General features: G+C 48.1%; 2 protein-coding genes across 2 annotated transcripts in view; one reads left to right on the forward strand and one right to left on the reverse strand.

Annotated features, from left to right (window-relative positions):
- ITGA10 (integrin subunit alpha 10) overlaps positions 1–613 on the forward strand; it is a 65,464-nt gene extending 64,851 nt beyond the window's left edge. Inside the window, exon 30 of the mRNA XM_070951505.1 lies at positions 173–613. Within this exon, the coding sequence (XP_070807606.1) occupies positions 173–223 (51 nt within the window). The 3' untranslated portion in view covers positions 224–613. The remainder of the gene's footprint in view (positions 1–172) is intronic.
- A 2,315-nt stretch (positions 614–2,928) lies between these two features.
- Positions 2,929–27,792, reverse strand: RNF115 (ring finger protein 115). Its single transcript, XM_070950521.1, has 9 exons — positions 27,630–27,792; positions 21,835–21,893; positions 20,101–20,158; positions 12,700–12,896; positions 10,607–10,681; positions 9,370–9,451; positions 5,994–6,087; positions 4,659–4,774; positions 2,929–3,811 (listed from the first exon to the last, which is right to left on the reverse strand). The coding sequence occupies exons 1-9, from the start codon at positions 27,723–27,725 to the stop codon at positions 3,680–3,682; spliced, it is 909 nt and encodes a 302-aa protein (XP_070806622.1). The 5' UTR covers positions 27,726–27,792; the 3' UTR covers positions 2,929–3,679.
- Positions 27,793–27,961: the final 169 nt, after the last annotated feature.

Raw genomic sequence — 27,961 nt, forward strand, 5'->3', positions numbered from 1 at the left:
GCAAATAATTCACATTTTCCCACTTAGCTGCTAGAGCTGAAAAGGGAAACAAAGCTTAAAATTTGAGTTGCAGTTGAGTTTTGAAACTTCAGAACCGAAAGAATTTAAGCCTCCAATTCTCTGCAGTGTAATAACCTCTTTTTGTCTACTTCCTTCTTCATCCCAATCCCAGGTTGGATTTTTTATACACAAAAAGCCTGGGGAAGATGAAAAAGAAGAATAAAACGGAGTTGGTCAGATAAAGACTCTTCGCCCAAGGAGGAGCATCTGTGGGTTAAAACCCAGGAGGAGAGTTGTAATTTTTCTGTCCTAACCACCTTCGAACCAGAGACGTTCAGGCTGCTCCACAAGAATTGCCTCAAAATCTTACGGCAGCGTCTTTGAAATTCGGGAATAAGAAAGCACAACCTCCTCTCCCCTTCGGTGTATTTCGATAGACGCCCGTCTAAATATCGCCAGAACTGATATATTCAGGTGGTTTATTCAGGCAGATCAAAAATCACCTTTGCCTGCAAGATTTGCGGACGGAAGACGACAGATAATCAAGTGGGTGGATTTTTAAGCGGGTCACATATTTCCCCCCCATGGAAATCTTTTATTCCAGATGCTTTTTCCCCCCCCCCATCCCAAGAGGAAGATATTTTGGGGTTCAGTCTGGCATTTGCAATGCTGCCACATGGCACCGGAAGCTGCTGCTGGGACTGCCTGTTTGGGAATCTGGCTGAATTTGGACTTTTACTCCCAAGAGAAAGCTGAGACGGCGGGTGGTTTTCGTCCTACGGAAGACTGAACAATTTTATAAATCGGGAAAGTCCTTTAAAAAAAAAAAAAAGCATTGTGTGGAAGAGGGTTAAGCTCTAGTCGCCCAAAGTTAGCAAAAAACATTGGTGGTAGTTGGGTCCCGGTCCCCCATTTTGGCTAAATAATTGGCTCTCCAAATCCAGAACTCCTAAAAGTTAACAAACACTTGGGAGATCACGTGAGATCACAGCTAGGAGGCAGCCTAGACTGACAGAAATGGGAGCGAAGGCAGACTTCCTCTCAAGTCGTAATCAAAACTGAATGAGGAGCCTTGTGGCTGGACTCCAACTCCCATCAACCTCAGCCAATGCAGAATAAGGGGAATTGCAACTCCCAATTTCCTGCTCTGACCTAGGCTTCCCCAGCAGCACGAAGCCGAGTCCTCGTCCCGATAAACCCCTTTTTATTTAATTGACAGTGACTTCCTCTCCAGCAAAGTCTTTCCTCTCCCTCAGTCTTTCAAGATAGTTCACAATTACCGACCTTTTATCAGGCTTGGCGAGTGGCCAGGCCGATATCTTTCAGACGCCGCAATACTTGGCAAGAATGCAGGAATGAACTGTCTCCTGCAAACTCCACTCCCCTTTCGCTCCTCTTTTATTCCCTCCGGGAGGGGCCATTCATCTTCCATCTGCAGCCTTACTCCCAAGTCGACCCTTGTTCTTTAGCTGTTCCCTTCATCTGGCAACTCTGCACATGCGCACACTGGAAACGGGCTCCAGCTATTCTTCTGCCTCACTGATGTCTGACTCCGAAGGCAGCTGATAACTGTCAGACGGCCCTGGCCCCCTCTCTGCCTCCGACGCAGAGCCCTGATCAGAGCCTTCCCCAGACTCCAGGACTGGCCCATGTTCCTCCCCAACCTCCTCACTGCCCGAATCTGCTGCCAGCTCTGCTGGCGGGCCACAAGGCCCCTCCAGTTCTCAACGGCAGCTTCTTCCTCCCCGGTGAAGTCTGCAGCCAAATGGAAAGACTTGGAAGGGGTAGCGGGCAGATCTCTCTGCCAGTTGCTCTACGTCTTTCTGAACTGGCACGTCCTTTAGAGAGAAACCTCCATGGGTAACCAAGACTTGGGGAGAGTTCTAGGGCAACGAAGAATTTTGCAACGTCCTCTGGGTCTTGAAGGCCCCTTTGGCCACAAGGGGCTCTTAATGGCGCTGGGCCCAGAGGCGGCCTTGCCTTCCAAGCGCCGACACTGCCAGGTAGGCAACGCTACCGCTCTCTTGATTCTGTTTCAAATGGCCTGACCCAGCCTCAATGAGCCTTGCCTGCGAAGTTGAGCCGTGCCAGCCTTGTCCTACACATCTCGGTTCAAACGTCCTGCCAAAAATTATCTTCACTGTCTCGTCGTTTCTTATTAAAGACTTTGATAGCAAAAGGCACACTTTTTAAACAACTGTGAAGCTGGCAACGATGCTTCTTTCTTTCCTTGTCTTGTGTGTGGGGTTATTTTTGCTTTTTGTTTAATCCTTTTTCTCTTGGCAACCTTAACCTGGCTAACTCACCTTGCCTGCCTCACTTTCCTGCCCTTGGAAGGCGAGACACTGATTTTGGCTGATTTTTAAGGAGAGGGGTTTTTTTCTCCTCGGTTGTGGGGGTGGGTAGGAAAGAAGTTCGGACATGATCGAGAGCAGTGGTGAAAATTTTTTTACTGCCGGTTCTGTGGGCGTGGCTTGGTGGGTGTGGCAGGGGAAGGATACTACAAAATCTCCATTCCCTCCCCACTCCAGGGGAAGGATACTGCAGAATCCTCATTCCCTCCCCACTCCTGGGGGAAGGATACTGTAAAATCTCCATTCCCTCCCCAGGGGAAGGATATTGCAAAATCCCCATTCTCACCCCACTCCTGGGGGAAGGATATTGCAAAATCTCCATTCCCTCCCCACTCCAGGGGAAGGATAGTGCAAAATCTCCATTCCCACCCCAGTCTGGGACCAGCCAGAGGTGGCATTTGCCGGTTCTCCGAACTGCTCAAAATTTCCACTACAGGTTCTCCAGAACCTGCTGGATTTCACCCCTGATCAAGAGGTTCAAAAGCAGAGGAGAACACAACGGCGGCGTACGAAAGTTGAAGAGCGGGGGGGGGGTGCGGGGGGAGAGAGAGAGAAAAAAAAGAGACAAGTCGCGTTCTTCTTGATATTTTAAGTAATGGTATTCGCGTTTTCGATATGGAGGAATACCTGACAAAAATCATTTCTGCCGTGAAAGACAAATGGAGTCCGTTTGACAGCAAGGAACCGAACTGGACCGGTGGATATTTCAGTTCGAGCAAAGGAATCCAGCCACAGCAACACCTTCCTCGCTCGGAGAAGCGTGGCCCGTTTGCTTCCACGGAAACCTGGAGTGAGGGGAGGGCGGGGGGAGGGGGCTTCCCTTCTCCTTTCCCCCCCACTTCTGAACCCAAGACACCCATCGGCCAAACGTAAAGGGAACCCCACCAGCCTCTGCCAACCATGCCACGTTTTAAAGCCCGAAAGGCTCTCTTGAGCTTTTGTGTTCCCTTGTCCACGTCCAGAAAAGGACGTTAAGGTGGACAGCCAGCAATCAGTACAGATATCAGAGGGGGGGAAAAAAGTCCACAAGCTTTAATAGACGCCACTCCCACCCTGCAAGCACTAACGTGGCCTCTCCGGACCTGAAGCTTCAAGAGGTGTTTCCTCGGTGGCCGTTTTTCAGAAGAGGGGGGGTGGCCAGGCTTCGATGGGGAGGGGGGTGGGGGGAAAGGCCGCTTGGGCCCGCTTTCTCTCTTCTCGCTACTCGCTTTGTGTGGTTGAGTTATCGTACAATTTACATCTGTAGCCAAGAAGGCGACGGGCTCCTCGCTTTGCCCTTCTCTCGCTCTCTCTCCCCCAGCGGCCCTGGGGGATGGAGGAGGCCTTCAGAAAGTCCATCGGTCATGCAGGTGGCTCGGGCTGCTAAAGGAGTTGCTGGTGGAGGCCTCCGTGTTCGCGGCTCGCTGAGCGGAGTCCTCCCCGTTCAGGCTCTTCCGGCACACGGGACACGTGTCGTGCTGGCGAAAGAAGGAAAAACAAGCATGCGGGTGAGCGACTGGGACCGAAAATCAAATTCCCCCCCTGGGAGGAAGGATGTTCTCTTCTGGTGGCTTCTTAGTGGTTCAGATACAGAGCCGCGGTGGCGCAGTGGTTAGAGTGCGGTACTGCAGGCTAACTTCTGCTGACTGCCGGCTGCCTGCAGTTCAGCAGTTCAAATCTCACCAGGCTCAAAGTTGACTCAGCCTTCCGTCCTTCCAAGGTGTGTAAAATGAGGACCCAGATTGTTGGGGGGCAAGAGACTGACTTTGTAAACTGCTTAGAGAGGGCTGAAAAAGCACTGTGAAGTGGTATATAAGTCTAAGTGCTATTTCCTTCCTTCCTTCCTTCCTTCCTTCCTCCCTCCCTCCTTCCCTCCCTCCTAAAGGTTGACTCAGTCTTCCATCCTTCCGAGGTGGGTAAAATGAGGACCCAGATTGTTGGGGGTAATAGGCTGACTCTGTAAACCACTTAAGAGAGGGCTGTAGAAGCATTGTGAAGCGGTATATAAGCTTCCTTCCTTCCTTTTAGAATGCAATATTGCAGGCTAACTCTGCCCACTGCCAGCAGTTCAATCCTGACCGGTTCAAAGTCGACTCAACCTTCCCGTCCTTCCGAGGTGGGTAAAATGAGGACCCAGACTGTTGGGGGGCAAATATGCTGACTCTGTAAACCGCTTAAAGAGGGCTGTAAAAGCACTGTGAAGCGGTATATAAGTCTTAAGTGTTATTTCTATTTGCTGTGGTGGCGCCTCACATTTCCTGCCCCAGAGCCAGGGATAACGCCTCCCTCCCCCCCAACATCCCATCTGCCCGTGCAGAGACTCACCAGTTCCAGCCATGGCACAATGCAGCTGCTATGGAAATAGTGATTGCACGGAAGTTGCCGGACCTGCTCCGCCATGGTGTAGTCTTCTTTGCACACGGGACACTCCAAACCCGTATCTGTGGGAAGGTGGTGGTGGGGGGAAATGTTAGTGCCAGCGGCCAGAGGGAGGAGGTTTCAAAAGCAAAAAGAGATCAACGGAAAAGGGAAACGTTTTGGGGGGATCGAGGCATTTAAGCAGAGCAAGGATGGTGCCGGAAGGATGCCAGCTGCTAAAGAGACGAAAGCAAAAGTTCATTTATTTATTTTATTTATTAATTCAATTTGTATGCCGCCCCTCTCCGAAGACTCAGGGCGGCAGTTGGTGAGAAGCAGAGGGAACAATGTGGCTTTGGAGTTGTAACTCCCAGGAAAAGCAAAGAGACAGAAAAGCATCCCAAAAGAAAAAAAAAAGATACGGAAAGGAAAAGGATCCTGTGGCTCAGGCCGCCACAGGCACCACCAACATAAGTGACATCGAACTGGCCATGCTCATCCTGCCCCCCCCCCCCCGCAAGCTCAAACACAAGCCTGGTGCAGCTCTCAATGAAATTGAATTTGACACCCCTGCTTAAGACCCCTCCCAGAAAATGACTGGTGTGTTCTATTGTATGCTGGTGGGATGAAAAAGAAAAGAAAGAGAGAGAGAAAATAAAAGAGGGGAGGGGAGGAGAGGGAAGAAGGACAGAGGAAAGGAAGGGAAGGAAAAGGAAAGGAAAGGGGAGAGGAGAAGAGAGGAAAGGAAGGGAGAGGAGAGGAAAGGAGAGAGGAGAGGAAAGGAAAGCGGAGAAGAGGAGAGGGGAGAGGAAAGAGGAGAGGAAAGGAAAGAGGAGAGGAAAGGAAAAGAGGGGAGAGGAAAGGAGAGGAAAAGAAAGAGGAGAGGAAAGAGGAAAGGAAAGGAAAGGAAAGGAAAGGAAAGGAAAGGGAGCCTGAGTGGCGCAGCAGACTAATGCTACTGTTAAAGATAGTATTTAGCTTCCAGCTGCCTGCAATTACTGCGAGTTCAATTCTCACCAGGCTCAAGGTTGACTCAGCCTTCCATCCTTTCTAAGGTAGGTAAAATGAGGACCCAGTTTGTGGGGGCAATAAGCTGACTTTGTATAAAATATACAAAAGTATGAAGGCTATTGCTTAATGCATTGTAAGCCGCCCTGAGTCTCCGGAGAAGGGCGGCATATAAATCAAAAAAATTAAAAAAGAAAGGAAAGGAAAGGAAAGGAAAGGAAAGGAAAGGAAAGGAAAGGAAAGGAAAGGCTTGCTCTGGAGAAGCCCAAAAAACTGATGAAAGCCGGAACTTACCCACTTGTTCCTGAGTGACGGTCACTGTCGGGAGGGAAGAAATTTTCTCCTTCTCCGCTGGGGGAGGCCCTGTATTTTCCAAGTGTCCCATAAGCTGCAAGAGAGGAGGTGGTGGTTACCCAAGAGGAGAGGCCTTAAGGCTGAGGTGCTGACCGTTGCAAAGTAGGTGGGAGGCACCTTTCTCTGCACCCGAAGAGGACAGGTTGGAGGGCCCCTCCCAGAACACACCTGCATGAGGATCACTTGCCAAAAGCTTTAAAAAAAAAATGCACGTTCCTTCAGAAGGCAGGAAGTCTACGGAGATTCTCAAGCCCTCCAGGTCATGGTTGTCCCAAAGTTTGAGGCCACTTGGAGGTTTATCTGTGTCCTCAGGGCCACCTGAGTAGTGCAAATGGAGTGTGGAAGGACCCATTTATCTGAGGACAAAGATAAACCTCCAAGTGGCCTCAACGGCTCTCTCAAAGGATGCAAACGACCAGCTGTCTGCAAGGAGTATCAATCCTTCCATTCTCCACCATCCAATCAGAGCTGAAGAAGCTCCTTGGATGAGAAGTGAAATGTCTTCAAAGATAAACAAGGAAGTCCAGTTGCCTCTTGAAAAAAAGCACCTTTGGTCCAGAAGGCAGAAGCTTCCAGAACTTCGGGTCTCAACAGTCAGTAGGACTCTACGGCAGCACTGCACTCAAAATCCTAAGAGGGCCTATGACCGTGATGGCGAACCTATGGCACGGGTGCAACAGGTGGCACGCGTAGCCATATCGGAGGGCACGCGAGCTCAGCTCTGGCACGCCAGTTAATTTTCGGGCCTTCTGGGCCCACTGGAAGTAGGAAAACAGGCCGTTTCCTGCCTCCGGAAGGCCTGGGGTGGTGGTGGGGAAGGCCCGTTTTTCTCTCTCCCCCCCAGCCTGCCTGCAGAGCCTTTCTAGGAGCTTGGGGAGGGCGAAAACGGCCTTCCCCACCCCACCCATCCCACGGAGGCAGGGAATGGCCCGTTTGCCAACTTCCGGTGGGACCGGAAGGCCCGTTTTTTGCTCTTCCCCAGCCTCTAGAGTCTTTCTAGGAGCCTGGTGGGACCGGAAGTTGGCAAACAGGACATTTCCTGCCTCCAGAGGGCGGATTGGGGATGGCTGTTTTTGCCCTCCCCAGGCTCCTAGAAAGGCTCTGGAGCTTGGGGAGAAAAAAAATGGGCCATCGCGTGCCAGGAGTGGGGAGAGGAGGGGGGTCACGCGCATATGCGCAGGAGTGGGGCGCATACACGCCCTCCCCCCCTGCTCCTGGCATGCGATGGCAAAAAGGTTCGCCATCACAGGCCTAGGCAGCTCTTCCAGGACGTTAACCAGACAGACTCTCGTAGTAGTTCTGGCTGAACCAACGTCCCCTCACTGTTATTCCAAGCAGATCAAAACTGTACAGGTGGTCCTCGATTTACCACAGTCCACTCAGTGAACGTTCAAAAGTTACAACGGCATCGAGAAATGTGACTGACGACCATTTTTCACACTTATGACCCACTGCAGGGTCATCTGATTAACATTCGGAGGCTTGACAACCGACTCACATTTGTGACGGTCGCAGTGTCCTCCCCCCCGGGGGGGGGTAGTCACGTGATCCCCTTTTATGACCTTCTGACAAGCAAAGTTAGTGGGGATGGGGAGGCCAGATTCACTTAACAACTGTGTGACTAATTTAAGGACCGCAGTGATTGGCTTCAATTTGGCAAGAAAAGTCCAAAAAAAAAAAAAACCCAGGACAAAATTCACTTAACGAATTTCTCACTTAGACAAATATGGGCTCAATTGTGGTCGTTAAGTCGAGGACTAGCTGTATTTCAGAGGAATTTGACTGGCGGCCATCTTTTTAAGACCTGATCTTAAAAAACCTGCGACGACACAGATCGCCTTCAAGGACGACGTTAAACCAGAATGGTTTCAGTTAGTTGAATAATCAGAGTGGCTCAATTGTCACACAATGATGCCAAGCCCAAGTAGGTGGATCTGTATATCATGCCAAATTAGAAATCAACATTGTGTGCCAGCGTCAAGTTTCGATCAGGCCACTTGTTTCAGTATCTGCATTCACACAACCTACTTATCCGGCTCATGAACTAGTCCACAACGTGTATAGCTTTGTTAGCTTCACCTTAACTACCCTGTTTCCCCGAAAATAAGACCTCCCCGGATAATAAGCCCAATCAGGCTTTTGAGCGCATGTGCTAAAATAAGCCCCCCGCCGAAAATAAGCCCTCCTCGAAAATATCTAAACTGCATGTTCAGCCGGTCCCTGCCGTTTCCTCTGGTTAGGGAGACAGAGCTGGAAATCAGGTAAGACGGCAAGAGGATCCCCGTCTTGCTTCACGCGCCCCAAAATAGTAAGATCTTCCCGAAAATAAGGCCAAGTGCTTATTTCAGGGTTCAAAAAAATATAAGACAGGGTCTTATTTTCGGTGAAACACAGTAGGTGTGTTTTATTTTGTGTCTGTATGTGTGCGCATGTTTGTATACCCATGGCTTAGCACAGTGATGGGTAACCTTTTTGCCATTGTGTGCCAGGAGGGAGGGGCGGGGGAGGTCGCATGCGTGCTTGCCCACACCCATAATTTGATGCGCCCCGTCCCCGCGGCTCCCCGTTACTGGCACGCGATGGCCCGGTAGATCCATTTTACTCCCTCATCTGCCTCCAGAGCCTTTCTTGGAGCCTGGGGAGGGCAAAAACAGCCTCCCCTCCCCCCACCCGGAAGCCCTCCGCAGGCCAGAAACAGTCCATTTGCTAACTTCTGGTGGGACCGGAAGGCCCGTTTTTTGCTGTCCCCAGCCTCCCGAGCCGCTCTAGGAGTCTGGGGAGGGTGAAAACGGCCTCCCCCACTCCCCCGGAGGTGAAAAAACGGCCCGTTTGCCAACTTCGGGACCGGAAGTTGGTGCTGGAAGCTGAAACTGGCCTGTTTTTTGGCCATTTTCCAGGCTGTTTTTCGGCTTTTTTTCGGCACTTTTTGGCCTGAAAAATAGCCTGGAAAACGGTCTGGTTTTTTTTGGCTGTTTTCTGGGCTGTTTTCAGGCCGTTTTCCGGCGAGCAGCTGGTGACGGCACGCATGCCCACAGACAGGGCTCTGCCATAGGTTCGCCATCACGGATCTAGCCTGTGTGCTAGTCGGTGTGAGTCTGCTTTCGGCGCTGAGCTCCAAATGACGCAGGTCCCCTTTTGCAATGGCCAGCGAGAGAGACGGGCCGGCTGAGGGGATGTGGACAAACAAAAGGGAGACCGTGTGGCAAGGGAAGAGAAGGCCCAGCACTGCCCCAGGTGTCAGGACAGGTGCCCCACAGGTGTCCCTGCCGGAGGAGAAGGGCAGCTTTGCCCGGGGCCCGCTGGCCGGTGCCTTTACCTGGGTCAAGACAGCATCGAGGCCGTTCTGGTCCCACGCGTAGTCCCCAAAGCTAGAGTGCAGCCTGCCCTGCATGCCTCCCCTGGAGGGAGTGAAAGAAAAGGGAGCTCAACGGAGGGGCCTGGGGGAAAGAGCTGCTTTCCCTCCCTCAGCTTACAAGCCCCATATGGTGGACAAGGAACTTCCAGCCCTCTTGGCTGCCACCCCCTCCCCCGGCAAGCCGTCATTTTCTGCAACTCCTAGTCAGGAAAACGACACTAGGAGAAGAAGTTCCGGGTCCGAGGAGGAACTGCAATGGTCAGCACAATTCTCCAAGGATAACTAGGATGCAGGAGTTGTGGAAATAGGGGAGGTTGGCCACTTTCAAAGCCAGGGCTGGAGCAGGACCAAAGACCCGGAGATGAAGAGGAAGGGGAATCGTCTGGCTGAAATTCAAGCCATCTTCCCTCAAACAAGCTTCCAGACCTCCGTTCTGGGTCTACGACTATGCGCCATGGCCAACTCGCCGCAGCCAACTCATCAAAGGACAACTCACGCTAATATCTAAAAAACAGCGAGCAGAATCATGAAAGAAAGGATGCCGAAGGAGGGACAAAATGAAATCTTCATCATTTAACAACCCCATAATCCCTTGCGAGGTGGAGTCTGGGCAACTGAATGGAGCTAGCAGAGTATTTACTGGCCGGACGCCCTTCATGTCGCCAATGCAGAGTTTTGTTCAGCAGATATAGTCTCATCATTCCCAGAGAGAGAAATATCTGCCTCTACCTAGGATCGAACCCACAGCCTCCTGATTGTGAGGCGAGAGCTCCACTTCTAGGCCACCGCAGCACTCCAGGGACAAAGTGAAATGCGAATGACAAAAATTAAAATATTTTTTTTTAAAAATATTGTTAAATAATTGAATTGTTGAATTGTCTCGCAGAGAGTTATTCCTGTGGTGAGTTGGCTGTGGAATTGGCTGTGGCGAGTTGGCCGATTCTGCAAAGCCACTCCTGGAACGGGACCGAAGACCCGGAGACGAAGAGGTGGGGGAAATTACCTGCCTGAGATTCAAAGCATCTTCCCTCTTGAAGCTTCCAGTCCTCCCTTCCTAGGGTCGGAGCCGAGAAGCGGCTTGAACAGGTCCCCACCCGATTAGAGTCCCAGAGCAACCTCAACTTCACATATTCACCCCACGCCTAAATCTAAGCGCTGAAGGGCACACAATTGTCGCCAGGAGTTAGACGTCACTCACCAGGAGAAAGATGGAGGCGGCGATCCAGGAACTGCTGAATTTGCAAAGAAGCCAGCGAAGATCTGCTGAATTATTCTGCTCCGGGGGGGGGGGTGATTTATCAGGTGGAAATAACAGAGGAAAAAGTCACAGGTAAGAAAGGAGCAGCTGTATTCAGGGAGGTTGCTACCTGGCCGAGAGGAAGCCCATCTGCTGATACCACAAAGATGTTTTTTGGCTGTTATGGCCCGCCAGCGGAGCTGGCAGCAGATTCGGACAGTGAGGAGGTTGGGGAGGAACATGGGCCAGTCCTGGAGCCTGGGGAGGGCTCTGACGAGGGCTCTGCGTCGGAGGCAGAGGGGGCCAGGGCCATCTAACAGTTATCAGCTGCCTTCGGAGTCAGGTATCAGTGAGGCAGAAGAAGAGCTGGAGCCTGTTCCCAGTGTGCGCATGCGCAGAGTTGCCAGACGAAGGGAACAGCTAAAGAACAAGGGTCGACTCAGGAGTAAAGCCACAGCTGGACGGTGAATGGCCCCTCCCAGAGGGAATAAAAGAGGAGCGAAAGGGGAGTGGAGTTTGCAGGAGACAATTAGTTTGCTTAATTGGTTCGTGACTCCTTGCCAAGTTTTGAAGATATCGGCCTGGCAGCTCTCCAAGCCAGATAAGGTCTGTGACTGTAAATTCTCCCTTGAAAGACTTTGCTGGATGTGAATGAGAGGAATTCACAGTCACTTAATAAAAAGGGTTTTTTTTGTCGGGACAAGGAGTCTATGTCGTGGTTTGGGGAAGTTTAGGTCAGAACGAACAAGTTCATCTTAAGAGATTCAGGAAGCAATACCCCCTCTCTGGGCAAAGGGCACGACGACTAATATTGGTTGTACAATGCTGAGCAGGCTGTCCGAGCCCAGGTAGGATCATTATGAAAACTACAGGTTGTTCTCAACTTACAACGGTTCATTTAGTGACCGTTCAAAGTCACAACAGCACTAAAAAGGGGCTTAGGACCACTTCCCACCGTTAAAACCTCCGCAGCAATCCCCACGGTCACGTGATTCAAAATTCAGGGAGTTGGCAACTGGTTCATATTTATGACGGCTGCAGTGTCCCCAGGGTCACGTGATCCCCTTTTTTGCGACCTTTTGCTTGAGTAGGGGGGCTGGACTAGAAAGACCTCCAAGGTCCCTTCCGGCTCATTCGTTCTAAAACAGACCTTCTGGGAAGCAAGTCAATGGGTGTTCTGCCACACCTACGGACTCCAAAGAACGCAACACACACAAAATCTGTACAAACCTTAGTTTTACTAAATTAAATCGGGTTTTTTTCCCCAAACAAAGGCTGTTAATGAACTTTCTTAACAGCCTACAAGAATCCAAAGAATAGATAATCGTAATCTTACTATGGTTGGCAGAAAGCCCAGAAGCAATTTGCAGAGAACTAAGATCCAGACGCGAAGGAGAGTGAACGAAGTTGTTCCCTGCAAATTGCCTCAGTCGTTGTCCGTCCTTAAATAGGCTAAGGGAGTGGCCAATTAACCCCAAGTCTTACTCTCGAGGAGACTTCCTCCTGAGGAGCCACTCCTGCCTTTTGGCCACTCTGCGCACCCGTGCATCGAGAAGAGGCTCCTCCTCTTCTTCCTCTTCACTTATGGGAGCTTCTGGAGGTTCTGAAGGCCCTGGCTGAATCCCCGCCTCTGGCACCACAACTTCTCCAGCCTCCTCACTGTCCGACTCGGGTGCCAGCTGCACAGGCTGCTGGCGCAGCACCACACCAGCCTCCTCGCTGTCTGAATCAGCCACCAGCCGCACAGGCTGCGTACAGGCCACAACCCTGGGGAAGCCAGATTCACTTAACAAAACCGTGTTACTAATTGAACAACGGCAGTGATTCACTTAACAAATGTGGTTGAGAAAAGTCGTCAAACGGGTTTCAAAATTCACTTCACGAATGTTTCACTTAGCAATGTTGGGCTCAATAAATGGCCATTAAGTTGAGGACTCCCTCCACTGGCCCTTGTTTTTACCTTCGCTCGGGGAAATAACCCCCTTTCTTTAACAAGCTGGACAGACCCCTCTCTCTTCTGCACAGAGAGCTGGACTCGCCCCTTCGGTTCTTACCCTTCAATGGCCGGCGACCGATCTGGCCGTGTGCTGAGGCGGGGCCGATACCTCCGGGCCATGGGCAGTCGCGGGGGTCGGCTTGGTCCCCAAAGGTCCGCATGGGCTTGGTGGCCCCTCTCGTTGTCCCTGCCGTTGTGGTCCAGAGAGCTGCTCAGGAATGGAAAGACCATGGAACGATCCAGCTGGTCCCAGAACTGAGGGAAGGGAGACGGAAAGTTTAGGAAAAGAGTCGGAACTGGCGTAGAGGCACAACGAAAACTCCGCCCGAGGGGAAAGCACGTTTTTCTTTTACCAGAAAGCAATTTTTATACAGGTAAGTTCGTTTAGCGACCCTCCAAAGTTACGACGGCACTGAAAAAAGTGACCAATGACCGTTTTTCACAGTAACCACCGCTGCAGCATCCCCCAAGTGATCAAAATTCAGGCCCTTGACAATGGACTCGTATTTATGACGGTCGCAGTGTCCCAGGCTCACGTGATCCCCTTTTGCAACTTTCCGATGAGCAAAGTCAACGGGGGAATCCAGATTCACTTAACAACCGGGTGGCTAATTTATCAACAGCAGGGATTTACTTAAGAAATGTGGGCAGAAAAGTCACAAAATGGAGCAGAACCCACTTAACGAATTTCTCACTTAACCACATAAGTGTGTTGTTGTGGTTGTAAGACAAGGACTATCTGTACCTGTCCTGTTGGTCCCTCAACTTGTCAGAGAGCTCTTTGTGCAGCCATGCTGCTCCTGCCTAGAGTCTCTTGTTTTTCTTTCTCTGTGGTATTGTTTTCGTTTGGGCTTTTATTATCTTATTTTTCAGAGTATCCCAAGCATCCTGTATTGTTTTTCTCTCTATGTTTTCCATCCACGGAATCCTTCCTAGGCACTCTCTTAGCTTGAAGTCGGCTCCCTTAAAGGCTAAAATACTAGTTACTTTTGCCTGCATTATGGTGAATTCTAGCGCAGGTAGTCCTTGATTTACAATAGTTCATTTAGTCATTATCTTTTAACGACCCCATAATCCCTTTGCGAGGTAGAGTCTGGGCAACTGAATGGAGCCAGCGGAGTATTTACTGGCCAGATGCCCTTCCTGTCACCAATGCGGAGTTTTGTTCAGCAGATATATTCTCATTGTGCCCAGAGAGAGAGAAATATCTGCCTCTACCTAGGATCGAACTCACAGCCTCCCGATTGTGAGGCGAGAGCTCCACCTCTAGGCCACCGCACCACACCCTACAACACTTCATTTAGTAATCGTTCAAAATTACAACGGCAATGAAAAAAGTGACCTATGACCATTTTTCACACTTATGACCTTCGTACCATCCCTATGATCGTGTGATCAAAATTCAGATGCTTGGCAGCTGGTTCATACTTACGACCGTTGTTGTGTCCCATCCTTTTCCTCAATTCGGTTGGGCGTCCTGTAGAACACAGCTTTTTCCCAAGCTAGCTAATGAGTCTGGCAGTGGTTCTTTGAGCATGGATGGAGCCAGAAGGCTGCCTCCAACGGATCGGGCCTTACTCGGCCAAGGAGCTTCCTGACTTTTCACCACATTACAAAATAAAAATAAAAATGCTGAAACTTTGGAAAAAGTGCAAAGAGGAGCGACTAAGACGATTAAGGGCCTGGAGGCTAAAACATAGGAAGAACGGTTGCAGGAATTGGGTATGTCTAATTGATTGAAAAGAAGGACTAGGGGTGACGTGATAGCAGTATTCCAGAATTTGAGGGGCTGCCACAAAGAGGAGAGGGGGTCAACTTATTTTCCAGAGCACCAGAAAGCAAGATAAGAAACAATGGATGGAAACTGATCAAGGAGAAAAGCAACCTGGAATTCAGGAGTTAACAATTGGTTAACAGTTGAGGACAATTAACCAGTGGAACAGCTTGCCACCAGAAGTTGTGAGTGCTTCAACACTGGACGTTTTAAAGAAGAGACTGGACAGCTACTTGTCTGGAATGGTGTAGGGCAGTGATGGCTAAACGTTTTGCTGTCGTGTGCCAAAAGCAGGAGGAGTGCGGGGGGGCGGGGGGTTGCGTGCGTGCGTGGCCACACCCATAATTCAATGCCCACCCATGGCCCGACCTCCTGCGTTCCCCCTGCTTTTGGCACACAATGGCAAAAAGGTTACCAGTTGGCCTGGTAGGCCTGTTTTTCACCCTCCCCAGGCACCAGAGGCTTTCTTGGTGCCTGGAGAGGGCGAAAATGGCCTTCCCCACCATCACCCCCTAGACGCCAGAAACAGCCTGTTTCCTGACTTCCGGTAGGACCGGAAGGCCCGTTTTTTGCTCTTCCCAGGCTCTAGAGGCTTTCTTGGAGTCTGGGGAGGGCGAAAACAGCCTTCCCCATCCCCCTGGAGGCCCTCCGGAGGCCGGAAACGGCCCATTTCCCAACTTCCTGTGGGCCGGGAAGGCCTGAAAATCAGTTGGCCAGAGCACGCATGCGCGCTGGAGCTGAGCTAGGGCAACGCTCGCGTGCCCACAGATATGGCACCACATGCCACCTCTGGCACGCGTTCCATAGTTTCACCAACACGGGTATAGGGTCTTCTGCTTGAACAGGGGTTGGACTAGAAGACCTCCCAGGTCCCTTCCAGCTCTATTCTGATTGACTGATCCTGGCTCAACCAGACTCAAGAGTCAGCCTAAGGTGGGCTGGGAGGGCCAGGGACTTTCCCCCCTTTTGCGACCGAGACAACATGAAGCAACACGTCTGAGCCAGTTGAGTTCAAATGAAAGATGAGCTCAGGGAAAGCGGCTGGCTTGAGGTCAAGAGTGACGGCGGCTTGACACGCTGAGCCCGAGGGCTAAATTCAGAATCAACAGATGGAGGTGTGGGGGGAACCAGCTTTAAAAGAACTGCCTACACACCTAAACATCTGAATTGCTCTGAGCCAGAACTCTCAAAGGGACCAAGACATCGTAGCTTGAAATAATTATTTCAGTATGTTTATTCTGGGGGTTGGGGGGTGCTAGAGGTTGCATAGATTTATTTTAATTGGTATAATATTGGTCCATCTGACCAATAAGATCCTGAGCAACTATTTTTCGGACTATAAGACACACCTAAATTTAGAAGAGGAAAACAACAACAACAAAAAAGGTTTTGCCCTATCTTTTTTGGGCCTTTTCCAGGCTTTTTTCAGCCTGTTTTCCAGGCTTTTTTCGGCCTGTTTTCAAGGCTTTTTTCAGCCCATTTTCAAGGCTTTTTTCAGTCCGTTTTCAAGGCTTTTTTCAGCCCATTTTCAAGGCTTTTTTCAGCCCGTTTTCAAGGCTTTTTTCAGCCCGTTTTCAAGGCTTTTTTGGGGGGGGTCATTTTTGGGCCTTTTTTCAGTCCGTTTTCCGGCCTTTTTTCAGCCTGTTTTCAAGGCTTTTTTCAGCCCATTTTCAAGGCTTTTTGGGGTAGTTTTCAAGGCTTTTTGGCCAATTTTTTGAGGCTTTTTTCAGGCCATTTTTGAGGCTTATTTCGGCCGGTTTTTGGGGTTTTGGCCTGGTTTTTAGGCTTTTTTCGGCTGGTTTTTTTGGAAAAAAATGAGCCAAAAAATGGCCTCAAAACCGGGCCAAAAAAGCCCTGAAAACGGACCAAAAAAAAAAAAAGCCTCAAAAACAGGCTGAAAAAGCTTCAAAAACAGGTCAAAAAAAGTCCTGAAAATGGGCCAAAAAAGCCTCGAAAATGGGCCCAAAAATGCCTGAAAAAAGGGCTGAAAACAGGGCGTGCGGAGGCCAAAAAAATGGCTGGCGGGGCTTCGGCAATATTCAGTCTATAAGACGCATAGCCATTTTCGCCCCCTTTTGGGAGTCAAAAAGGTGCGTCTTATAGTCCGAATGACCGCTGTAGCATCCCCACCGTCACAGGATCAAAATTCAAATACTTGGCAACTGGTTCCTATTTATGACGGTGTTTCCCAGAGTCATGTGATGCCCTTTTGCGACCTTTTGACCAGCCATGGTGAAGCTAGATTCACTTAACCACCATGCTACTAACTTATCAACTGCAGTGATTCACTTAACGACGGTGGCAAGGAAGGTCGTAAAATGGAGGCAAAAACCCACTGTACCAATGTCTCACTTAGCAACGGAAATTTTGGGCTCCATTGTGGTTGTAAGTCGAGGACTACCTGTTGGCAGCCACATCAAGAGTGTTGACCACTCAAGTGGGCCCAAGAGCCTTCCAGATCCGTCCGAGAGGATTGTAATAGATATTTTAAATAACAGCTTCAAAAGGCGGAATTCAAGAGGACACGGAAGGAGGCTCTGCGTGAGTCAGAGCAGCCTGTCAAAGATAGCATCAGGCCACGCAAGCAATCCCCAAGCACAGCAGGAGAAGCATCCAAGGACTAATTATAACGTTCAGACCAAAGCGGCTGCGTGAGCTCAGGCCGCTAATTATAATATAATTATCATAGATGTGGGCATGGACAGAATTCTGTAGTTATTTCTTTCTTCTGTCATGGATATGTCAGGTATACTGGAGGCGGTAACCCTTTGAGAGCTGGACGCAACGGAATTTCATTTTATGGTATGCTGATTATTGTACAAAGTAATAATAAAGTTATTATTCTATTCTATTCTATTCTAAATTTTACATTCTATTCTATTTTTTTAAGTTCTATTCTATATTTTACATTCTATTCTATATTATTCTACTCTATATTTTGCATTTTATTCTATATTTTCTATTCTATTCTATATTTGACACTTTATTCTATTGTATTTTTTACATTTATTCTATATTTTCTAGTTTGTATACTATTCTATATTTAACATTCTATTCTATTCTATTTTTTATGTTCTATTCTATATTTTACATTCTATTCTTTATTATTCTATTCTATATTTTGCATTTTATTCTATATTTTCTATTTTGTATTCTATTCTATATTTAACATTTTATTCTATTCTATATTTTACATTCTATTCTTTATTATTCTATTCTATATTTTGCATTTTATTCTATATTTTCTATTTTCTATTCTATATTTAACACTTTATTCTGTTCTATTTTTTACATTTTCTATTCTATTATTCTATTCTATTCTATATTTTACATTCTATTCTATATTTTACATTTTATTCTATATTTTCTATTTTGTATTCTATTTTATATTTAACATTTTATTCTATTCTATATTTTACATTCTATTCTAGTCTAGTCTAGTCTACTATTCTATTCTATTCTGCGTTCTAATTCTGCGTTCTAATTCTATTCTATTATTCTATTCTATTCTATTCTATTCTATTCTATTCTATTCTATTCTATTCTATTCTATTCTATTCTATTCTATTCTTTGCCAGCACATCTTCACAACCCTCTAAACCCCGGTGAAGAGACTCAGCTTACTGAATTAACCCCATTGCCTGGGTTCTCAAAACACAGGAAGCATCGATTGGTTCGTGCCACACATAAAGCCACCGACCAGCCAGCCAGCCACCCACCTGTGCACCCTACGGGGGTCTGCAAACTCAGCCTCCAAAGAGAGGGACGAGCCCAGCCTGGAGACAGGCAGCCTCTATCCATGCAGGACGACTGCCTCACACAGCAGCAGAGGCCAGGATAGGACGCTTACCTCCTGCTGAAGCATGTGTCACACCTGGCTGGTTTGGGGGGTCCCTGCCAGGCTTGGCCCCAAAACAGGTGGGAGGGCCAGCAATGCCCTGGCTGAGGGGTAGCGGGAGGCAGACGGGCAGCTGAGATGGTCGGGAAAGCTCCGAATAGCTTCCCTCTTCCAGCGTCTGCCCACTCAAAGGCTTGTCTCACACAACAGCATCTTGGGGTATCCAGTCACCCATCTAAATATAAAGTGTCTTGGATCCAATGCTATACTTGGTCTGACTTACAACATGTTTGCAAAGCCTAAGAGTCAGCCGCTTCTTTGCTTGAAGATGCTACTCGTACGCTCGGCTTTTGCTAAAAATCTATATATATAAAAGCGAAATACCACTCACGCATCATCACAAAATCTCCAGAACCGTAAAGCCTACAAAACTTGAAATTTGCCACATACGTTCCTCTTGGCTTCTAGGTGCTCGCTAAGAAAGGATTTTTCGAAATGACCATCAGAGCATTAGTATTTCCTATATTATGATGAACAGGCTCTGATGCTAAGGAGTTCTACTCCCCCCCTCCCCACCTGAAAAGAAATCTGTTCCAAATGCAAAACACAAGCAGAGGAGAGGAGTTTCTGTTTCTGTTTTACTTTCACAACAGCAACCAGGGGATAGGATAGGGGAGGCTTCTGTGGGGCTTTTGCTGTAGACTGTTTTTTTTGCTGGGAAACCAGATGTAAACATTGGTTTCTGGCCCAATCATTGTAAATCATGGTCATGTGACGGCAGGACCCTCTAAAAATCTGTAAATGTGGACCGGTTCCGAGCACCCATTGTCACCGGAACTTCAAAACCAGAGTAAGTCCCTTTTGAAGGCCTCTATCATAACTTTTAATAGTCACTAAACAACCCATCATGTTGAATAGAATAGAATAACAGAGTTGGAAGGGACCTTCGAGGTCTTCCAGTCCAACCCCCTGCTTAGGCAGGATACCCTACACCACTTCAGACCAATGGTTATCCAATCTCTTCTTTAAAAAATCCAGTGTTGGAGCATTTACGACTTCTGGAGGCAAGTTGTTCCACTGATTAATTGTCCTAACTGTCTGGAATTTTCTTGTTGGTTCCTTCTCTCCTTGATTAGTTTCCACCCATTACTTCTTGTCCTACTCTCAGGTGCTTTGGAGAATAGCTTGACTCCCTCTTCTTTCTGGCAGCCCCTGAGATATTGGAAGACTGCTATCATGTCTCCCCTTGTCCTTCTTTTCATTAAATAAGACATATCCAGTTTCTGCAACCATTCTTTATATATTTAAACCTCCAGTTCCCTAATCTTCTTTGTTGCTCTTCTCTGCACTTTTTCTAGAGTCTCCACATCTTTTTTACATCGTGGCGAGCAAAACTGGATGCCGGATTCCAAGTGTGGCCTTACCAAGGCATAATAAAGTGGTATGAACACTTCCCGTGATCTTGATTCTATCCCTCTGTTGATGCAGCCTACAACTGTGTTGGTTTTTTTGGCAGCTGCTGCACATGGCTGGCTCATATCACGAGCATTATCAGTATTTGTTGACTGGTTTATTGAGGAAAATGATCCAAAGTTTTATCTAGTTTTTTTAAGCATCCCACTGAGGGTTATACTTCCTCAACTGTCCAACAGGGTTCTTTTCACACCCGTGCCTTTTTCAAACTAGGGGTCCCCCTGAAATCTACGTCCCCTAAAAAGAGCCACACCCCAAACCAGACCAAAGTAGTTCAAGGAGGGGGGAGAGAGATAGACAGAGAAGGACCCCTCCCTGAAACAGCTGTAGAAAGCTGAAGAAAGAAAAAAAAAAGAGAGAACAGGAAAACTCACCTCTGCAAATGGGGTGGAAGGACTTTCATCGTTGCCGCTGCTGTTGCCTTCTAAAAAACTAGAGAGAGAGAGAAAAAAAAAATAGGTTGGGGAAGAACACTGGGACTTAAAAGGATTTCCAACGTTACCTTGGCAACATTTAAGATAGGTGGACTTCAACTCCCAGAAATTCCCACCTTCCACGTCACCAACTTACCAGGGAACAAACTAATAGGGGGGTCTAGGATACCTCGCCAAGGCCAACTCACCGCAGGATGGGAGTTAGACTAATATCGTTAGAAACGGTGGAAGAAAATCGTGAAAGAAAGGATGCCAAAGGAGGGACAGAATGAAAGGTGTATTTCTCGGACTGTAAGACGCACTTCGTCTCCCAAAAGGGGGTGAAAATGTCTGTGTGTCTTATAGATCGAATATTGCCGAAGCCCCGCACACCCGCCGGCCGTTTTTATAGTTTCCGCACACCCCGTTTTCAGGCCTTTCTTTGGCCTTTTTCAGGGCTTTTTTCAGCCTGTTTTCAGGGCTTTTTTCAGCCCGTTTTTCCAGCTTGTTTCAGCCCGTTTTTTGGAAAAAAACAGGCAGAACAAAGCCTTGAAAATGGGCCAAAAAAGCCTCGAAAATGAGCTGAAAAAAGCCTCAAAAACGGGCCGAAAAAAGCCTCAAAAACGATCCAAAAAAAGCCTCAAAAATGGGCCAAAAAAGCCTCAAAAACGATCCAAAAAAAGCCTCAAAAAACGGGTCAAAAAAGCCTCAAAAATGGGCCAAAAAAGCCTCAAAAATGATCCAAAAAAAGCCTCAAAAACGGGCCAAAAAAGCCTCAAAAACAAACTGAAAAAACCTCAAAAACGGGCCGAAAAAAGTCTCAAAAACAAGGCGAAAAAAGCCTCAAAAATGGGCTGAAAAAAGCCTAGAAAACGGACCAAAATAAGCCTTGAAAATGGGCCAAAAAAAGCCTCGAAACTGGGCCAAAAAAAGCCTCGAAAATGGGGCGCGCAGAGGCCAAAACCTTTTTTGTTTTGTTTTGTTTTCCTCTTCTAAATTCAGGTGCATCTTGTAGTCCAAAACATACTGTAATGTTTAAATAATTAAACTGAATTGTCGAATTGTCCCTGCAGTGGGTTGTCCCATTCCGACCTGATACGAGGTCTCTCCCCCCAACCCAAAAAGGAAACTTTTTCATGGAAGATCCGTATGGGGCAAGAGGAACTCCAGAAGCCCCTCAGAGCCTTTTCTCAAGAGGCAAGTGGACTCCATTTAGTGACCGTTCAAAGTTGCATCACGGACAAAGGGACGTATGGCCACTTTTCACACTTACGACCACTGCAGCATCCCCCATGGTCAGAGGCTTGGCAACAGACTCCCATTTTATGACAGTTGCCGTGTCCAGGGGTCATGTCATCCCTTTTTGCGACCTTCTGACCAGCAAAGTCGATGGGGAAGCCAGATTCACTTAACAACCGTGTTACTAAATGAACAACTGCGGCGATTCACTTAGCCACGGAAAGTCATAAATCGAAGCAACATTCACTTAGCAAAGTGTTTCGCTTAGCAACAAAAAAGTTTGGGCTCAAATGTGGCCGTAAGCCACGGACTACCTGTTCCTGGATTTCAACTCCCAGAATTGCACATATTTTAAATTTGCCGAGGTTGAAAAACACCCTTCAAAAGAAGAGGAGAGGATATATATATATATATAAAAGGACATCTTGTTGTTGCTTATCAGGAAATGGAAGATACCTGGAATCATCTGTTACTTCTTCAATAAAGCCAGATTCACATCGGGGACATGTGTATTCCTGCCAAGAAAGAAAGAAAGAAAGAAACGGGGCCATAAGATTTCAGCCGATAATAACCACGTGTCACCCATCCCACTTAGTTTTAATTAGCAAAGAAAGACTCCTGGTTCATTTCTTTTTCCAAGAGTATCCTTCACGGAGAACAAAGCAGGTACAGATTTTAGAGCAAGGCAAAATCTGTCGGCTTGGCCTGAAAAAGATGCAATTAATAGCCACAGCAATAGCTTCACCGTGAATTGGAATGGAATGGAATGGAATAGAATGTAGAATATAATAGAATTAGAATGAATAGGAATAGGATAGAATAATAAATATGGAATAGAATAGAACAGAACAGAACAGAATAGAGAATGTAAAATAAAACATGGAATAACTATAGAATAAAATATAGAATAAAATGTAGAGTAGAACATAGAATATAGAATAGAATAGAATAGAATGGAATAGAATAGAAAATAGGAATAGAATTGTATAGAATGTAAAATAGAGAATAGAATATATAGAATGTAAAATAGAGAATAGAATATATAGAATGTAAAATAGAGAATAGAATAGTAGAATAAGAATAGAATAAAATAGAATAGCAAGAGCACTTAGATTTATATACCACTTTATAGCCCTCTCTGAGCGGTTTACAGAGCCGGCCTCTTGCCCACAACAATCTGGGTCCTCATTTTACCGACCTCGGAAGGATGGAAGTCTGAGTCAACCTTGAGCCGGTCAGGATCGAACTGCTGGCAGTGAGCAGAGTTTAGCCTGCAATCCTGCATTCTAATCGTTGCACCACCACAGAATTAAGTTCCCCTTTTCCCTGGCCACCTCCCTGTTACCATTCAACGTCCAATTAAAAAGTGCTCAGGTTATTTTGGAAACAGACCGTGTTCGAGCATTTCCCATGTCCGCAGTCCTTGACACAACGGACGGAAAAGCCACCGATACGAGTTCCCCCACTCCAACGCTCAATCGAATACGTCGAACTACAATGCCTGTTAAATGCTGTCGTGATATCCAACAAACACAGAGATTATCGTATTGGGGGAGGCTGACCATCCAGCAAGGGACAAGTGGACAATTTGTTAGTCTACTTGTTCTCTTGATGGGAAAACCTCCGTGGTAGTCCTTGTCTTACAACTGTCCATCTGACCAATAAAATTCAGAGCAACTAACAAGAACTGAAATACAACACAATAAACGTATATATTTATATATATATACAGAGAGAGATATAGAGATATATAGATATATATAAAAATTTTAATTCTTTTAAAATTTTAAAATCTTAAGTTCCGGAGTTCACAGTATGTCTGCTTCTTTTTTTACTAATATACCTGGAACTTGTATTTTTAGAATTGTTTGTAATATATACGTTTTATATATATATATATATAAAGAGCCCAGTTCTCATCTGACTAGCACAAAGTGGCCTCCACCCTTCCCGTACAGCTTGAGTATAGATAGTCCTTGATTTACGGCAGTTCATTTAGTGACCGTTCAAAGTTGCAACGGCACTGAAAAAAGACAGTTTTCACACGTTTCGACCGTTACGGCCTTCCCTGTGGGGTCACGGGAATCAAAATTCAGACGCTCAGCAACTGACTCATATTTATGACGGTTGTGGTGTGCCTAGGATCACGGGATCCTCTTTTGTGACCTTCGGACCAGCAATGTTGATATGGGGAAAGAAGCCAGATTCGCTTAGCGACTGCGTGACTAATAACTGCAGCGATTCTTTGAACAAATGCGGCGAGATTAAAATCGTAAGACGGGACAAAACTCTCAGTTGTCTCGCTCAGCAACATAAATTCTGGGCTCAATTGTGGTCGTACGTCGAGGATTACCTGTATCATGACAGGGCTTGCAAAATATTGTCAAATATGTGCTTTGTGGTCTGATGGCTTCCAACAAGCCAGGTCTTACATTAGTCGGTTGCTTGAACTAGGTCATCAGATTAAACCAGCATATACCTTAGCTGCTAGGGCCCTGGGAGTGACCTGTTCTCTACCATCTCAGAATGTGGGACATGCAATAATCCTACGTACTACAAGACAGCCAGATTCCAATTAAATGTTTTTAAAAATCCTGCCTAAACGGGGAGAATTCTACGTATACATTTCCAAGCACAGACTAGACCAGCAAAGCTGGCTGAGGAATTCTGGGAGTTGAAGTCCACAAGTGTCGTGGCCCATTAGCGCCCTGTGTGGATTGTAGCTGATTCAGACAGCGAGGAGGCTGGTGTGGCGCTGTGCCAGCAGTCTGTGCAGCTGGCGCTCGAGTCGGACAGTGAGGAGGCTGGAGAAGATGTAGTGCCGGAGGCAGGGATTCAGCCAGGGCCTTCAGAACCTCCAGAAGCTCCCATAAGTGAAGAGGACGAAGAGGAGGAGCCTCTTCTCGATGCACGGGCACGCAGAGCTGCCAAAAGGCAGGAGTGGCTCCTCAGGAGGAGGTCTCCTCGAGAGTAAGGCTTGGGGCTAATTGGCCACTCCCCTAGCCTATTTAAGGAAGAACACCACTTGCAGCAAGCTGTAGGGAACAACTTTAGTTCACTCTCCTTCGCGTCTGGATTCTCTGCAAAATTGTTTCTGGGCTTTCTGCCAACTCTAGTAAGACTGTGATTACCTTATCTCAGAATTCTGGTAGGCTGTTGAGACAGTTTATTAACAGCCTTTGGTTGATAAAGACTAAGTTATTTGAGTAAAATAAGCTTTGTATAGAGTTTGTGTGTGCTGCGTTCTTTGGGGTCCGTAGCTGGGGCAGAACAAGACTTAAAGTTGCCAAGGTTGAGAAAGGCTGGATTAGACAATAATTTAATGGGATGCTTTTAAATTAAGAGTCTTGCATTGAATAGGGCTGCAGGGTCAGCCTTCCATGGTTTTAATTCTGTACCATTTTGGACAAAGGGCTGCCAGTCTCTTCTTAAAAACCTCCAGTGTTGGGAGCACCCACAACTTCTGGTGGCAAGCTGTTCCAAGCTAAATGTAATTTTCAAGAACCACCTCTCGCTATGCCCGAAAAGATTTCGATCAGTGTTTGTGCCACCTACTCTAACATATGCCAGCAAAACCTGGACAGTAACCTCACCACCGACACAAAAACTACGAGTGGCACAAAGACCATGGGAAGACAAGATAAGAAAACCTGCAGGTGGATTAGATAACAAACGAAAGTACAGGATGCCATCAAGAGAGTAAAAGAAATGAAACGGTCCCATAACAAGAAGAACCGATGGCAGGGGGGAACCAAGGCCGTCGTAGAATGGATCCCACAGGATCAAAAGCGTCCACCAAAGAGACCTAAAGCAAGAGGGATCGATGACATCAGCAAGTAGGGTGGAGCCAATTGGCAAAGAAAAGCCCAGGAACTCTATTGGTTGGAAATATGCAGAAGAGGCCTTGAACCAGCATTGGATAGACCAGGGTTCTGCAATCTTAAACACTCAAAGAGCCATTTGGGCCCGTTTCCCACAGAAAAGAAAACACTGGGAGTCACAAAAACCCTTCCCGTGCCTGACTATTTCTTGAGCGGCCACAAAATTAGCATAGGTAGTCGAATTAAACGTTCTGTTTTCTTCTGATTTCTTCTTCTTGGATTTATCCATGGTTGGCCTACCAGGGGTTGAAAAGATCAATAAATCACGTGTCAGCGGGTGTCGTACATTGGCGGTTTTGACGCCTATTTTGAGTGACAAGGAGCCGCAGCACAGAGGTGAAAGAGCCACAAGGTTGCTGACCTCTGGGATAGACCATGCCTAGAATGGGGATGATGATTATCCATACTCAATTCCTTCAATTGTACTTCAAAAGGGCCTGGTGGCTCAGCAGACTAAAAGCATTGTGATTAACACCAGCTGTCTGCAATTACCGTAAGTTCGAATCTCGCCAGGCTCAAGGTTGACTCAGCCTTCCATCCTTTCTAAGGTAGGTAAATTGGGGACCCAGTTTGTGGGGGCAATAAGCTGACTTTGTATAATTATATACAAAAGTATGAAGGCTATTGCTTAGCGCATTGGAAGAGGCCCTGAGTCTCCGGAGAAGGGCGGCATATAAATCAAATTTAAAAAAAAAAAATTGTACTTCAAGACTGGTTTTTCAAGAAGAGACGGGACAGCCGTTGGTCCAGAGTGGTATAGAGTCCCCTGCTTCAACAGGGGGTGGGACTAGAAGACCTCTAAGGTCCCTCCCAACTCTGCTACAGGTAGTCCTCAACTTAACAACAGTTCGCTTAGTGTCCGTTCAAAGCCACAATGGCCCGTTTTTTTCACCACCTTTAGCAGCATCCCCGCCATCACGCGATCAAAATTCAGGCGCTTGGCAAACGTAAACTCCCATTTAGGACGGTGGCAGCGCAACCTGGGATCACGCGATCTTCTTTTTGCAACTAAACCAAGTCAACGAGGAAGCCAGATTTCACTTAGCGACCGGGGGTAACCGATGGTGGCGATTCGCTTTAACGAACGAGGCAAGGAAAGGTCGTAAAGCAGGGCCCAAATTCAACTTAGCAGAGGTCTCGCTTAGAGCAACAGAAACGTTGGGGGGGAATGGTGGTAATAAGTCGAGGACTTACCTGTATGGAGCCTCCCTGCTCCAATGGAATAGAATAGAATACAATTCTTTATTGGACAAGGGGGTTGGACTAGATGACCTCCAAGGTCCCTTCCCACCCTCTTATTCGGCTATATGTTATCAAACTCTGCCTTTCCCAAGCTGCTGCTGCTGGTGCCTTCGGATTCCTTGGACACTCCCCTCCCCTCCAGCATCCCCACCCTCACCCCAAATCTGGGGACAACCAAGCCAAGTCAAATGAGGAAGCCAGATTTCACTTAGCGACCAACGGTGGGGATTCGTAAAGCGGGGGCCGAACTCAACTCAGAAGAGGTCTCACTTAGCAACAGAAACGTTGCCCCCCCCCCGCCCCAGTGGTCGTAAGTCGAGGACTTACCTGCACGGAGCCTTTCCTGCTTCAACAAGGGGGTCGGACTAGATGACCTCCAAGGCCCCTTCCCACCCTGTTTATTCTGCTACATGTTATAAAAACTCCGCCTTTCCCAACTGCTGCTGCTGCCTTCAGATTCCTTGGAAACCCCCCTCCCCACTCCAGCATTGCCCACCCCCGTACCCCAAATCTGGGCAAAACCAAGCCAAAATCAAACCAGGAAGCCAGATTTCACTTAGCGACCAACGGCAGGGGGGGGGATTCGCTTTAACGAACGAGGCAAGGAAAGGTCGTAAAGCGGGGCCCAAATTCAACTTAGCAGAGGTCCCCCTTAGAGCAACAGAAACGTGTGGGCGAAGGAGGGGGGGGGGGTCTGGTGGTCGTAAGTCGAGGACTTAGCTGCCTGGAGCCTTTCCTGCTTCAACAAAGGGGGGGTCGGACTAGATGACCTCTAAAGCCCCTTCCCACCCTGTTTATTCGGCTACATGTTATAAAAACTCCGCCTTTCCCAAGCTGTTGTTGCCGCCTTTGGATTCCTTGGACCACCCCCCACCCCCACCCCAAATCTGGGCAATCTGGAGGGGGGAGGGGGCGCCAAATTGGGGAAAGGGGCTTGTGCCCCCCCATCCCCACCCCCACCCAGGCCTGGGGGGGCAGCGAGCGGGATTTGGGGGAGGGGATTTCGCTGACCTCGTCGCCCCTCCCCTCGTTTTGGAAGGGGGGGTTGCAGCCTTCCCCTCCCCCCCCCACGAACCCCGGTCGCCCCTCCCCCCCAGGTCTTTCGCGAGGGGGGGTCCCTGCGCTCACCGGCAGCTTTGGGCTGACCTCGCCCTTGCAGCTGTGGCAAAAGAAGCGGTGCTGGGAGACGGCGGCCGTCGCGGCAGCCGAAGAGGCCTCCGCCATCCTCCCGCCCCGCCGAAGCCTCCGCCGGGCTTGGAAAAGCGAAACAGAGCCGCTGGGCCGACGCCGCGGACACAAGAGAGACGCGGGCCTAGAGCGGCCAGCGGCCAAAGCCGGGTGGGACGCTCTAGCCGCGCACCGCTTCCGGGCCTTGTCGACCCCTGAGTGGGAAGAGCCGAGGCCGGTGATTGGCCAGAAGGAGAGAAGGCGCTTCCGGTGAGGGGTGCTGGGGGGGGCTC

This window comes from Pituophis catenifer, unplaced genomic scaffold (assembly GCF_029215685.1).
Source record: "Pituophis catenifer annectens isolate HBS135680 unplaced genomic scaffold, rPitCat1.0.hap2 SCAF_10, whole genome shotgun sequence".
In the NCBI taxonomy this organism is placed as follows: Eukaryota; Metazoa; Chordata; class Lepidosauria; order Squamata; family Colubridae; genus Pituophis; species Pituophis catenifer.